At 36.0% G+C, this 14,738-nt stretch overlaps 2 protein-coding genes across 2 annotated transcripts; both read right to left on the bottom strand.

Moving 5' to 3' along the window:
• Positions 1-1,224: 1,224 nt before the first annotated feature.
• On the bottom strand, positions 1,225-3,388 carry gpha2 (glycoprotein hormone alpha 2). Its single transcript, XM_014468975.2, has 3 exons — positions 3,277-3,388; positions 2,802-2,986; positions 1,225-1,389 (listed from the first exon to the last, which is right to left on the bottom strand). The coding sequence occupies exons 1-3, from the start codon at positions 3,386-3,388 to the stop codon at positions 1,285-1,287; spliced, it is 402 nt and encodes a 133-aa protein (XP_014324461.1). The 3' UTR covers positions 1,225-1,284.
• Positions 3,389-9,985: 6,597 nt separating this feature from the next.
• gphb5 (glycoprotein hormone beta 5) lies at positions 9,986-12,062 on the bottom strand. The gene is made up of 3 exons (XM_005799625.2): positions 12,015-12,062; positions 11,231-11,432; positions 9,986-10,252 (listed from the first exon to the last, which is right to left on the bottom strand). Exons 2-3 carry the CDS (start codon positions 11,429-11,431, stop codon positions 10,064-10,066), a joined length of 390 nt encoding a protein of 129 aa, XP_005799682.1. The 5' UTR covers position 11,432; positions 12,015-12,062; the 3' UTR covers positions 9,986-10,063.
• Between the last annotated feature and the right edge of the window lie 2,676 nt (positions 12,063-14,738).

The following is a 14,738-nucleotide window of genomic DNA, read 5'->3' on the forward strand; positions in this document are numbered from 1 at the left end:
TTGTATAATTGTTATTGCAATATGAAATATCCTCAGTATTTGACCATTTTATGTGATTTGTACTGATTTATTTGACCAAGTTAGCAGAGAGGTGAGCAAATAACAAAGTAACTAAATAACAATGCCACGGCTGTTATTTATGTTATGCTTCTTGTTCTAGGCTGGTGATGTCCAAACCTGTAGGCCGCATTTATCAAATTCAGAGAACCAATTAAAAATACATCAATATATATTTTTTACTTGTTCCGCCTTAAATTAACATGCAGTATTTTAATTAAGCAAACAACTGATTCAGATTTTAATAGAAAAGGGATTTGTAAATCATCGTACCTCTGAAATATAAAAACAATGTCGCAGATTTTCTTTTTATTTAAAGAAAAGCATACGTTTTTTTATTTATTTAAATTTTTTGTCTATAATTATGATTTGTTTAGAATGGACTAGGGAGAGACTCGGTCTTTGAAAAAGTCTGATTTTCCTTACTTTATTGAACATGTGTCCAAGTCTTTATCTTAGTAAATGTTGCTGGACGTTTGTGCTCTCACTTCCTATTGACTTAAAAAAAAGCAAATTAAGAGAAAAAACATAAAAAGACTAAAAACCTTTTGTATCCAACATTTTCCACTTTACTCTAAAAAATTGAGACTGTGCCTCTCTGCATCTAGAATCCAGATGCAGAGAGACATTTAGATATTAGATGTCTGTCTAATGTCAAAGGTCATGCAGAATCATTCTAATGGCCACACTTTGGACACTGCTGTTCCAGGCTTTGTAAATGTTCAGTTTTTACACTTTTGTCACTTTTTTCCAAGAAAAGATTTCTTACAGAACATGACTGACAAATGGAATAAAAGTGAAACTAGAACACATTTTTCATCCAGTAATTAAGAAGAACTTGAGATGAATAAAACGCTAATTTTGTTGACTTCTTCAGGATTTTAGAGTTTAATCAACAGGGGTCCTGCTAAGTTTAGACAAGTCTTCTGAGACAAATTATTCAGTCATAAGCATGACTGTTCATTTGATTCAGGTGTGGACCAGGAACAACTGAAAGTGTCAGGACAGCGGCCATCTTGCTTTCGATGATCAAAGAAAAATTAGGGACAAAAATTTAAAACATTTTCAGTTCGATGAGTTAGGCATATATTGTATATTCAAAGCATGGACAGAAGTGGAAAAATTTCTGCTGAAATAGTTTTTTTGTTTTTAACTCTGTAAACTATAATCTGCTTTTAATGCGGTGAATTGTTGGAATCCAGCATTTTGTCCAGAAATGATGAAATGTCAGTAGCGGGATTTGCGGCACATGTCGCAACGACACGTCTTTGCCGTCAGGATCTCGATTTCGTCGTAGTGCCGACCTCGCGGGCAGTCCAGGCGAACTTTGACCTGGAAAAAACAGAATATCCACATGCTGTGAACAAAACAGTTTGGGGACCAAACCCAAACTGTTTTGGGTCCCCAAACAGTTTACAATGATGCAAGCCACTGTAAACTGGCCAGAATATCAATACAAATTATATTTTAATATCATTTGTATTTAATATTAGAATAAATATTAAATACAAATGACCTGTGAAGGTTCGTTAATGACCAAAAACAGCTGAAAACAGCAAAGTGTTCTTTGCTTCATAAGAATACTATGAAAAGATGAGCATTCTCTGTACAAGCTGAAGCTAACAAATGTGTTGATGGCTACTTATTATTTGCTCCATCTACTTCTGAAGTCAGAACTCAAAACCTAAAACCCAGTTTAAGTTCAAACCGTTCCAAATTTGAAAACCAGTGGGATTGGGTAGTTGATAAATAAGGCTGATTTCGGGTGTTTTCATACCTTACAGTCCAGTAGACTTGGTTTGAACTTATTACCTGAAATTTGTCTCTTAAATACTTAAGGCAAAGTAATTCAATTTCAATTCATTTCATTTTATGTATATAGTGTCAATTTAAAACATGTCATTGGGAGGCGTTCATCATTTTACATTTTAAAGATATTAAAAAAGTATTCATAGGTCATCATTAATATCTTCAAGGCAAAAACAGCACAAACAATTTTTTTTGCTGCACAAATGTAGCTGAGTCGTTTGACACCAAATTTGTTTGACGTAGTAAATATGAGCGTGTTGTTGGTTGACCTCTGATGACCTCTGGAAACTTTTTTATGAATATTTTTTAATCATAGCGGCACAAATGAACATTTTTACTGCACAAACGTAGCACAAACATTTGACGCCGTTTTTGTTAAACTTGGATAATGTGGGGGGGCTAGTTGACCTTTTGACCTCTAAGCTTTCATTAATATCTTCAAAGCAAAAACAGCACAAACAAATTTTTTGCAGCACTAACATAGTTGAGTTCACTGACATCAATTTAGTCAGATTTGTAGAAGGTAGGGGTTGGTTGACCTTTCACGACCTCTGGAAACATTTAATATTTTTAAAATGATAGCGGTACAAAAGAACATTTTTGCTGCACAAACGTAGCACAAATGTTTGACAATTTTGTTAGACTTGAAGAAGGTACTTCTAAGGAACTTTATGATATTTCTTTTACTTTAAACTTGGAAATCTTTTAAATTGAAAACCTAAATATTTATCCTTTAACCAATCACAAAATTTAGGATAATTTTTTATTTTGTTTGTTTCTCTGTCAGGAGACAACACCCTGAGAAAGTCCAGTTCCCTTTGTAGTATACTTTTAAAATTTGTATCTTGATGGTGGTGCCCTCAAAACTTGGTATTTACAGGTCCAAAAAGTTCAAGAACCACTGATCTAGACTGAGAAAACAAAGAAGACCGCACCTTGGCGTCCTTGCTGATAGTGCAGCAGCGTGAAGCAGAGGTGATGTTGTGTGTGAAGTTTGAGGCCACCAGAACCGAGTATCGGGACGGGAAAGCGCTGGACTCACAGTAGCCCACGCAGGCGTACACCAGATGGGTCCCTTTGCAAGTGCCGCGACGGTCGCTGCGGATCGTCACGTTGATGGCTGGAAGGAAGGAGGAACAGCATTAACTAGACTCAGCAGATCAACTTACAGAGGTTTGAGATTTTCCTTACTGTACTAGTTCCTAAAACTAGCTTTTTTATTTTTACATGTATTTATTTTGGAAATAGAAGATATACTTGTTAGTTTAACAAGTTGTGAAGATTTACAACCTCTACCTGAACTGAATTACTCTTTTTTTCCCCCCCCCCCCAACTAAGTTAACTTCTTTTTTTTTTTGCCAGACGTTGTAGTGCAAAGTTATTTGCTACTTTCTCCGTATTGAAACTCACGGTATAGGTGGCATCCTGGGGTTTGTCTCTCTTTGCTCCATCCGAGAGGAGAGAAGAGCATCAGCAGCGACATCAGGGCCAGCAGGCAGATATGTGAGATGCTCTGCAACATCTGGACAGATCAGACAAAACGGTACGTTAAACATTACTGGAATCCTACAATCAATGAGCTCAATGAACTAAAGAAGCTCATGTTTTATTTGCTTATTTAATTGAGTCAAATTTTTTAATTGCTTGTTTTGTGGCTTTGTTTGTTTTACCAAAACAGGTAAATGTTTAAATTGTAAATGAGATATTGTATCTCAATGAGACAACCTGTATAAATAAATAAATCATTTATATGGGTTCCTTGACTTTTGATTTAAACAAGTGAAGGCCTCTCTAAATTAATTAAAGTGTGTTTTGTTTTGCTTTTGGGCTGACCAAACCAAATTTACAGATTCTCACTAAGAACATTCTTTCTTTTTTTTACCTCACAATAATGTATTTAGCAGTTAGTTCATGCATCTTCTTTTTCCATGTAGGAATTCTATGTTAATATCTCATTTGTGAGTTATCCAAAGTTGTATATCTTTTTTTTTTTTTAATGAACGCACCTCAAACTTATGTGCAAAATGCTGAAGGAAAACAGGTCAAACATGGGTTTTCCATTCCTACTTTAAAACATGACGGAAACTTTCTTAAGAAGGAAAGAAACACCCAAACTATTTGGACTATTTGTGAATATTTTCACAGGTAAAATTGCCATCTGACAGTTTTAGTCGCCGTCAGTCTGAATGGTTCATGTGTAGTCACATCTCCACCGAAAGATATTATACAAACATACAAGAGCGTGTTAGTTAGCACATTGATTTTCAACCAATTTCCTGCACATTTGTTATCACTGTGACTGAATACAAAATATACCGGGATTTATTTGCAAATTTATTGCGAGGTAAAGCAAAAGAAAATATTTCCCCCATGTCTCCTAGGGGGCTCCATTAAAAAATTTCTTATCCTCTTCTGCTCAATTTTCCCCTCAAATTAAAGCTTCCCCCCTCCTTCTGAGGTGATTTCCCCTCCTGCAGGAATGAATAATGTGAATAATAACAGCCCTGTCTTTGTCTTTCCAGTCTGCCTCATCGAACAGTTACCTGCTGATACATGCACATACACAACTTCATCACGTACAACATCTCTCCCTCTCACTGCACGGAGCATTAATGCTACACTGTGAAATAATTTTCTTCATAAACGTCAGTCCAGATGTGATATGTACACATGCTATGTGACACCCGGCCCCCTCCTGACTCACACATTTCCACACGTGTGCAAACAAAGCTAAACTTTTCCTGGGACTTTAGTGATCCTGACCTCTGCCCTCCGCTTTGCCAGCTTTTTCCAGGTTTGTGAATCAGCGCCGTGGCGGCAGCAGAAAGACCCCCGCTGGGACTCAATTAGGACCGTAGGAACGACCACAATAACAGGTCAGCACTGAGGCTGAGTATTTACGTTTGAGGCTTTGTGTCAGCTGATGGCGAAGGGGAAAACCCTGTTTTTTCCTCTTATGTGGGGTTTCCACTCCAGAAGGTTTGTTCTGTCTCGCTTTGGGGGCATCTGTTAGGGAGGCTCCAATAATAAAGTTACAATCAAAACGTTTCCTCTGTCATAACTAATTATCTATGAATGTTTTTGTCAAAGCTTTAAAAATTTGCACTGAACAGGGTTCCTAAAAGGTCTTTAATGTATCTATAGTTAAGGCCTCGAAATGTCTTAAATTAAATTAAAAATGTGAGTTGGCCTTAAATACATTAATCACAGGCTGGACTGCTTGATCTTGTATACGTTTTTGGGGGGTTTTTCCTCGCAAGACTTTACTGTCATAAAGTTTGAGTTGTGTGCAGACATCTTATTGCATTCTGTGACTTGAAGCGGTTGATGCTACCGCTAGCTTGCTAGCTTTTTGACATCTATAGTGAGTAAATCCAAATTTTTGGCCAGTTTTGAGGATGAAGTTAATTTATATCACTGCCTCATGTCTGTTGCCATTCCATACAAGGCCAGCTGCATTCTGTACCCCCCAAATACTTTTAGTTTTGGCACTATCTGGATTAGGAGCCTCCAACTATCCCCCATATTGACATTAAAAATGTCTTAGAAAGTCTTAAATTTGACTTTGTGAAACTTGCAAAAACGCTGCTGGATAGAATGATCAATTTTGCACAGAAAAACAGCAGACGGTGCTCTTCAAAATATAAATAATTATGTATAACCTTTAATTAACAGTTCAAGTTACAACCACAAGCTTTGATGTGTTTTATTGAAAGTGGTTCACTAATGTAAAGTAATGAGAAAAAGATGCCTGATTCTGAAAAGCATCAGAACATCTTGGTGTTTAATCATCATCTAATGTGGGAAGAGTGTTTCCCAATTGCAAACCTACCAAGACAGGGTCAACTGGACAACATTAATCAGAAAAGCAGCCAAGAGGCCCTTGGTGACTCTGGAGGAGCTGCAGAGATCCACAGCTCAGGGGGGGAGAATGATCCAGTCAATGTCTAGACTTAAACTTAATTTTGAATCTACTGTAATTCTGGAAAACTGATGTTCACAGATTCTCCTCATCTAATCTGACTGAGCTTGGGCTGTTTTACAAAATGAACGGACGAACATTTCAGTCTTTATATTTCCATCAGTCCAAAACTGATGGAAACATAAAGGCCCTAAAGGACTTAAAGACAGTTTTACAAAGTATCAACTCAGGGGTGCTGTATTCAAATGCTCACCACACTCTTTAGATTTTTTTATTTGTAGTCAAAAGTAAAAATCCATAAACTGAAGCTTGTCAGAGTTGAAAACATGTAATCCTTCAAGGGGTGTGTATACTTTGACAAGACTGCGTTGTAGCACATTTCCTGCAGTAAATTTTACTCTCATATCATGCTGGGCAATATGGCTTAAAAATAAAATCTTTGATTTTTTTTTCACAATAGATGTGATTTTTATTTTTTCTCACTTTCTTTTCTAAAGAAGAAATTACAAATGACAGAAAATATTTTTAAAAAATAGCTTTTATTTAAGTCTTCTCTTCTGAGTTGTACAACAGAGCATTAAAGCCTGGCTACAATGTTTAATTATGAGAATATAGTCATAATAATAGCAGAAGAAAGACGCAATTTGACCAGAAAAATGTCTTAAGATTACATGAAAAAAGTGTTTTAATGGGAAAGAAAGCTTGTAGATGTATGAAATCTGACTTGATCAGCTCAGTCCAGCTTAATTTTTTTAATGGACTCAATTGTTTCAAAGTCCTGCTACTGATAGTAATTTCATGCTGATTTATTAAAAGATGAAGTATTTCTGTTAAGCATTAACTATTAACTGTAAAACCAATACCAAAGCATAACTTCACAAGACGCTCAACATTTCTCTTTAAAACTTTTATTTTTTGTGTTGGGGTTCTCATACCGTGCCCGACTTTATTCTTGCAATACCACTCTATTCTCATAATTTAAAATTCATTTTGTATCCTGGACTTGTCAAACAAGATGGCTGCCCGGGACGTGCTGACATCACTCTGAATTATGGAAACTCAATGGACTCAAACATGGAAAAAAATCAAGATTTTACCAAAAATTATTTTTCACCCATCTTTACTCTCATTCATTTTTTTTGCCAAATGAAAATAATCTTGATGTTACATATTAGCCAAGTCAAAATGTATTAAAGCAATTAAATGCACTCATCTGTTTTTGTCTAATTGCTTTTATTCTTGTTTTAAAATGATAGTAACAGGCACATTTAAAAATAAATCCCCACAACCTGCAAAACATCAATTTAGAGCTAATCAATTTTGAGAGAACATAATAAACGTTTCTCTGTTAATGTGACTATTTTCCAATTAACTTTAGCCTTTACAGTTAAATCCTGTTCATTAAAAAATATATATTTTATCTCATGAAGGGGACTAAGAAGAAAAAATATGTTTCAGAGTCTTTCTCACTAATCACATGGATGATGAATTAAATCTGGTTCTTACCTGGACAGGTGAGAGTTCTTGTTTTCAGGTGAGTTGTCTAGCAGGTGTGGGAATGTCTGTCCTGAGCCCCATGCAGGAATATAAGTAACACAGGTAGAAGGGACGCCACTTATAGCTTTTGACACACCCACGATTAGAAAGATGAGTGTGTGGGATTTCCCCCCAACCAACTTCTCTTTCTCCTTCTCTGCAGATTTTCCTCCTACCTGCACAGCCAAATTCTCCAGAAATATTCAGATCTTTAACCTCTTTCCTTATCGTTCGAGTTACCTTCCTCGCATGTCCGACTGGTTCACCGGTTTTAAGGCTTTTTTAGGGACCACTTATTGCAGTGACACAGAGGAAAACTAAATAGGTTTTCCATCAGTGCAGAACACACACACACGCCCACACATACACAGTTGACTTTATCTTACTGCATTTTTCTAGACTGCATTTTTCTAGATAAAGACTCGCATGTAAAAACACACTCGTGCATAAAGAAAGTCACATAATAACTAAAGTTTGTGTGCTCAGGTGTTGGTTTATGAACACTGTGAATGAGTTAAGCAGCTAAAACACACACACAGCAAATCTGTTTTTTCCTCAGGAAGGACAGAGTCGGGTCAGGAGATCCTGCGGGTTTGGATCAGCTGCGTGTCTGTGTGGCTTCAGCACATGGTAGGTATATTGTGGGGAAGTGTTGGCTCTGTGTCATCCTAGCAACAATACTTACTAAAATCCAGAGCCGTTTTAGACCAACGTAGCTACCAAATTAGACCAACGATGACAGTAACTCCTAAACAGTTGAGCTATTGACCAGAAAGCTGTCTTTTTTCTGCAACTTTTGATTTGGATAGACTTTAATTTTTAAAAAAGACATAGAAAACATAGTATGGTTTTATTATGGATTATCATGAGGTGAATGAATGAGGCATAACCAAGATTTAGCCACTCAGCTGAGGCATAGTAAAACTTTTAAAGGGGATATATTATGCAAAGTTTACACTTTTTTTATACTTACATTTGGGTCTACTACTTCTAAAATGACTCAAACACTTAAAAAATAACCCAAATACTTTTTGACAGTAAATTAATGTTTTTTGGAGTCTGGAAAATGAGCTGTTTCAACAACCTTCCAATTGTTCGATCAATCAATCAATTTTATTTGTATGTCACATTTCATTGATTGAGTTCATTGACATCATAAAAAACACAGAACACACAGTCAACAACTGAAACATTACATTTTGTCAAGTAGCATCATTACACATCAAAATGTTGACGTTTCATTTATAATGTTTCAAAAGCAATTCTAAGCTGGTGGGAATTTAGTTAATTAAAGGCACTTTGCTTTGGCTGGTAAGTCACATTGGACAGACATTTCACTGTTACCTAGCAACACTAGCAGAGCTCCAGCACATTTGGTCAGCTGGTTTGACCACTGTACGCGTGCAACTCCACATACACCATGTGTTGTAACACATGTTGTCACTGACACATGAGGGTGTCATAATGGTCGAATTTAGCATTAGCTTTTGCTAAGTACCATGTTGGTATAGCGTGTTAGCTGAACTAATGTTTATGATTAGTGCTTTTGGGTTAGCACAACTAACTATCTAATTAGCGGTGCCACCACTACAAATCTTAATTGGTAACTTTATCCAGGGATCATCAAGGTTTTATAGACATAGCCATAACAATCACCCTAATCTTTAGCTCCTTCTGCAAATTTTCAATAAGATTCAGGTCTGAATTCTGGTCCATATTATTTCTAGTCAGACAAACCTTGTTTGTGACTTTAAAGGATTACTTTAAACTTACATCTGTTGGAGTAATGCTCAGTTTTTTTCATTCAAACATGCAAACATCTTGTAAAGAATCATCATGCTGCCCCAAACATTTCCACTCTGATGGAAAGAGGAATGTGTGACGCCATCTTCTTTATGGCACGCTCTAACTCAAAGCTGTTAGCTGACACCGATCCATGCATTCAGTCACAGATTCTACAGTTTCCTCCGATTACTTTCCCACCGGCAGAGAAAAGCCGAAACGATGGGTCTGAATGAGCCACAGCACCTCATCAGCAGAGAGACGGGACACACACACACACACACACACACCCACACACACACACACATTTACTCCAAGGTGACTCAGCGAGGTCACCGATGTTTCTGTCGCTCAGGGGCTCTGCCGCTTTCCGATGTCATGGAAACCACAGCATCTCAAGGATGTCGTTAAAGTGTCCACCTCGACTCCAAACTTGTTCATGTAATCTGTGTGTGCGTGTGGGTTATATCACATCCTTCTGCTTGTGTGAGTGTGTTTCTGTTACGTGTGTGTGTCATTTTGGGCACACAGACAAAGTAAAGAGAAGATTAGACAAAGTTTTTCTGTTTCTAAGATGACTGGCTCGTATAAAATCATGTACCCAACCATGTGGACGGGACAGACATCCACAATTGTTTTTACTTCTTTGTTTTTGTCCCATTTATGGCTTGAAAACTTGGTGTTACAGATGCAAATAATCTATTAATGAGTTAATCTGAAGTCAGTTGATCTCATCTATCAACTAATGATTAGTTGATAAGCAGCCATTTTCTTAAAAACCTGAGTTTTCTCAAGTATCAAGAGGGCCAACCATCTTTCTATAACATAAAGTAAATTTAAGTACAGACAGTGCAACAATATCATTCTGGTATTCATGAATGCAGTTTTTTAAAATCATTTTATTCAGCTCCTGTGCATAAGCAGCAATCATTTTTATTGATTAAAAACAGGCATCTATCAGAAGGTCTGACACTCTGTGTCCTCCATGGAGCAGAAGGTGCAGTGGCATTGCAGAGCCATTGGGTAGTGGTAGAGAGGGGAGACGTTGGGCAGGCAGCCCGGCAGCCGGGCCGTCATGTGTCGGATGCGGCTGTAGGTGCAGACACGGTGGTGTCGGTGGATGTACGGGGGCTCGATTATCGGTCTCTGCACAAACACAAAACACATCAAAGGGAGCTGCAAACTGGTTGTTCTTACCTATTTTATGAAATATACCTGCCATAATTTTACAGGAATATAGTAAGGTAATTTTATTTATATAGCACATTTTCAGCAACAAGGTAGTTCAAAGTGCTTTACATGAATTAGAAGAAAATACAAACAAAACAACAAAACCAAAAGAAAGACAAAAAGGAAAAGGACAAAGCTAAACATTGGTTCCCCATGGTTAATAAAAATAAGTAATCCATAATTTATAAACTAATTGGGGGTTTCTCTGGATCCCCTAGAGAAAAAGGATCCTTTCTCTCGGGGAGAAAGGATTAGTAAATGCCTCTCTGAATAAGAGAGAGGCATTTACTAAGTGTTGGTTCTCCATGTTTGGTAAGATTAGTGAGGTATAAAATTAAATGTTTGTTAACAATAAAACTAAATGTTGGTTCTAGTTGTTCTGGGTTGAGTTCTAGATTACATAAAGCTAAATGTTGGTTTTCCATTTAGCTTTCGGGGTTGCTAAGTAAAATAGTGACGGGACTAAATATAAATGCAACAGGTCCAATTCAGTTGTTGCAGTGCAGTTTAGAACAGTTGAAATTGAATTGAAAAACTGAAATTGAAATCCAGTACTATAGAGTTTATTTCATTTATACACAATAGCAAGTTTTAGTAAATTGTACAATTATTAGTTGTAGAAAATCTCTCACAGGTCTAATGAAGCAAACAGAATATTTGATTATTATTTAATTTGTTGAATTAATTCAAAGTCATTAATTTGACAAAATTAATGAATATAAATAAAGTTATCAATATTTATTAATTGATTCTGGTGAAATATAACATGAAAACACTTATTTTAAATCATATCTTCACATTTTAGACTTTTATTCTTTCATAAATTAAATATTTTTTACATATGTTCTCTTTTATAAATAAACAGGATTTAGAAAGTTCTGGTCGTTGTTTTACCTCCCAGGTATGACAGCGCCCCCAGCAGGCCTCCGTGGTGATGTGCAGCCCCTTACAGCCTGGCTTCTGGGCCACAAAGGAGAACTCGCGCACTGCGCAGCCCCGGAAACTCTGGAGCGGCGTTGTCATGGAGACGCACACCACGGTTGCCGCGGCAACAAGGAGGAGGAGTACGGAGAGGGAAAGGAGACGCAGCGGCATGCTGGGTATGTTGGAAACACATGAAAACAGTTACAACTCACTAGTTTTGGTTAAATAAAGCGCTAAAATATTTGTATTTAGCTTTTTGTCAGGTCATAATGTAATGATTAAAACTGGACAAACTATTCCATACCTTTTTATTATTGTTATAAAGTATGATTTTGGTCATGTAATGGTCTAATTAAAAGAGAGCACTTAAAAAGCATTTTTTAAATCTAGCCTAAGCACATAAATGTTGAACAAAAAAAATGATTTTTCTCTCTTTTTGCATGAGAGTGAAACTTATCAAATTACAAGGTGATGTTTATTTTTTTTTAAATTACTTTCAGACCACAAAAATGTCTTCAAGTTGTACATATAACATGGAGGGGAAATGGTGTCTGGTGCTTTCGCTTAACTGACACACAATCAAGGATTGTTTACTTATTAATGCTGTTTTATTCATTAATAATAATAAACTTTTTGACAATAAATTGTCTGTACTGCGCTTTGTAGAGAAAACTACATTAAGCCATCTTACTTATCTATTCCAGCTATGCCATTTTAATGATTATTTTTCAGCATAGTAATAAAGAAACCTCACCTTTTAAGCTGAGAACTTGTTCAGGTTTCAGCTGCTTGTGTCTCTCAGTCTGGACTGTCCGGTGAATGGAACCAATCTGTCCCTCTTGTTGTTCTTAGAAGGCCATTAGGGTGGACGGACACTCTGACATCATAGCAATTCAATGAAATCCCATTAGATACCCCAAGTCAGAAATAATAGAGTTCCTGGAAAATACTTGTGCTTGTCTATATTTTCTTAACCTCAGTCTGCATCCATTTTTGAGTGTGTGTGTGTGTGTGTGTGTGTGTGTGTGGGTGTGTGTGTGTGTGCGCGTGTGTGTGTGTGTGTGTGTGTGTGTGTGTGTGTGTGTGTGTGTGTGTGTGTGTGTGTGTGTGTGTGTGTGTGTGTGTGTGTGTGCACTTCTGGCTCGGTGTGCTGTGAGTGAAGGAGTGGCAGAACTGACCCTTCATAACAAATGCATACATAAAGTTTGTTATAACTGGGACGTTAAACTGTTCAAATCAGAGAAATGCTGATTGTTACTGAGTACAAAAAAGTTTCTATAGATTAGAAGTTGTTTTATAACAATAAATGTTCACTATCGTCCAAGAAACAGGATCATAGAAAACTGTGCAAGGAATACCGTCAATCAGATAAATGCTCACTTTTCCAACTTCTGACTCACCATTACACAACAAACATTACGTTTTTCCTCAAGCTGTTTATACTCAGAATAATATTATCTTCCCTGTGAAAATGCATATTCAGCACTTACCTTAAAACACACTACCCAGTTGTTTAAACAGTTGGTAATAATAGCCAGTTAGAGTGAATATTTTACATTAATACATTTTTTCCTGTTAATTTAGCCCTGACACTGACAAAACAAGGTCACTTGTTATTAAAGGTAAAATCATGTATGAATATGTTTCAGTTAATTTTTTCATTCATCGATTTGGTTTTGACTCTAGATTAACCATATTTATGCATTTATTTATGGTTTGTTGTGTGTTTCTGTATTGCTCTGAATTGCCCAGTGTTTGCTGGAGATGGGCACCAGCAGCCCCTGTAAGGATATGATGGATGTTTGGTTCCTCGGTGAATCAGACATCAAATAAACTCAGTGGTACTTTACGTGTGTCTGTTACCGCGCCTGCAGCAGTTCAAACTTAGTTAGTATGACCTCATCAGACTGGGCCTGCAGAACATTAGAGAACAGCACCAAATCAGACATGACACCACTATGGATGGTTGGCATCCAATTAATGACAGTAGAGTTCAGTGGAAAGATGTTTAAAAATCCCATGGAGCTTCATAAAGCTGAGAGAAGCTAAAAGTTGTTAATTTCAAGAAAGAGATACTCAAACGGGTTTTTACCATGTTTGATTTGGTAGTTCTGTTTGTGTGGGTGTGTGTCTACCAGGTTTTTATATCTTTATGGGAACCTATTTCTGTCTACAAGGTGGGGTTATGGGGACCATTGCTCCTTGTGGGGACATATTCTTGGTCCCTATGAGGCAAATTGTTGTTTTTGAGTTAGTGGTTAGGTCTGTGATGGTTAGGTTTAGGGTAAAGGTTAAGGTAAGGGTTAGGTATGTAATGGTTAGGGTTAGGATTATGGTAAGGGTTAAGCTGTAGAAATTAATGGAAGTCAATGTGAAGTCCCCACAAGTGATGAAAACACGACTGTGTGTGTGTGTGCCCGTGCACTAGCAAACACTTTGTGTTACAAATTTATAATTCTTCTTAATGAGACACATGTAACACACACATATACAAGCTACTATTTTTGAAAAAGCTGATAGTTTAATTATTTATTAAAAACATGTATCTTAATAAATATATATATATACTTATATTTATATTCTGTTTTTAATGTTTTAATTTAAATAATGTTTTAACTTAGACTAAGAGTGAATCTAACTCAGGCACCTTGAACATTTTAGTTTACTCTTCTAAAGTTTTTTTTCTTTAACAAAGAAGTATAAGGGCCATGCTAATATTTTTTTAAATTATGACAGTAACATTATAATGTTACCAGAAAAAAGTCATAATAGTGTGAGAAATAACACAAGAATTAAGTTGTACAACCAAAAGTCATGATGTTATAAGAATAAAGTAATAAAAATGTGAAAAAAGTTGAAATCTTATGAAAATAAATTCATATTACGTGAAAAGTCACAAGAAAATAGTTATTTTATGATAACATAAATAATTATAAAAAATCAAATAAAATGAGGAATGTTGAGCATCTTGTTTATACTTTGGTGTCAGTTTTATAAATAGGACATACTTAATTTTTTAACACATCAATATTAAATTATCATTAGCAGCACTTTGAAACAGTTTTGCAAACTATTAAATTTATTTTGAAGAAAGAATCGAGACGAACTGATCAGATCTTGATCACTTTTTTCTAGTAATTTCACAACTTCATTCTGGTAATATCATGTCTTAATTCTACTAATATTAGCACTTTATTCTTGTAATTAAAAAAAAACAACTCTCAGTCTGGCCCTAATACGCCATCATATTTTTTACCTTTGGTGCAGAAGAAAAAATCTGCAATGATTGCATTGATGTTCTCTGCTTTGGAAATAGCAGATTTTTCACAAATATATTAATTAAAAAAAATTAAATAAAGCAGATAAACATTTTTAGAACCTCTCTAAATTACAATATTTAAAGATTTTTTTTCTCATAGCATTAACCGAGATAAAAGTGATGACACAAAAAAACAACACAGACTCCCAGAATGTTTTC

This window comes from Xiphophorus maculatus, chromosome 14 (genome assembly GCF_002775205.1).
Source record: "Xiphophorus maculatus strain JP 163 A chromosome 14, X_maculatus-5.0-male, whole genome shotgun sequence".
NCBI classification, from domain to species: domain Eukaryota; kingdom Metazoa; phylum Chordata; class Actinopteri; order Cyprinodontiformes; family Poeciliidae; genus Xiphophorus; species Xiphophorus maculatus.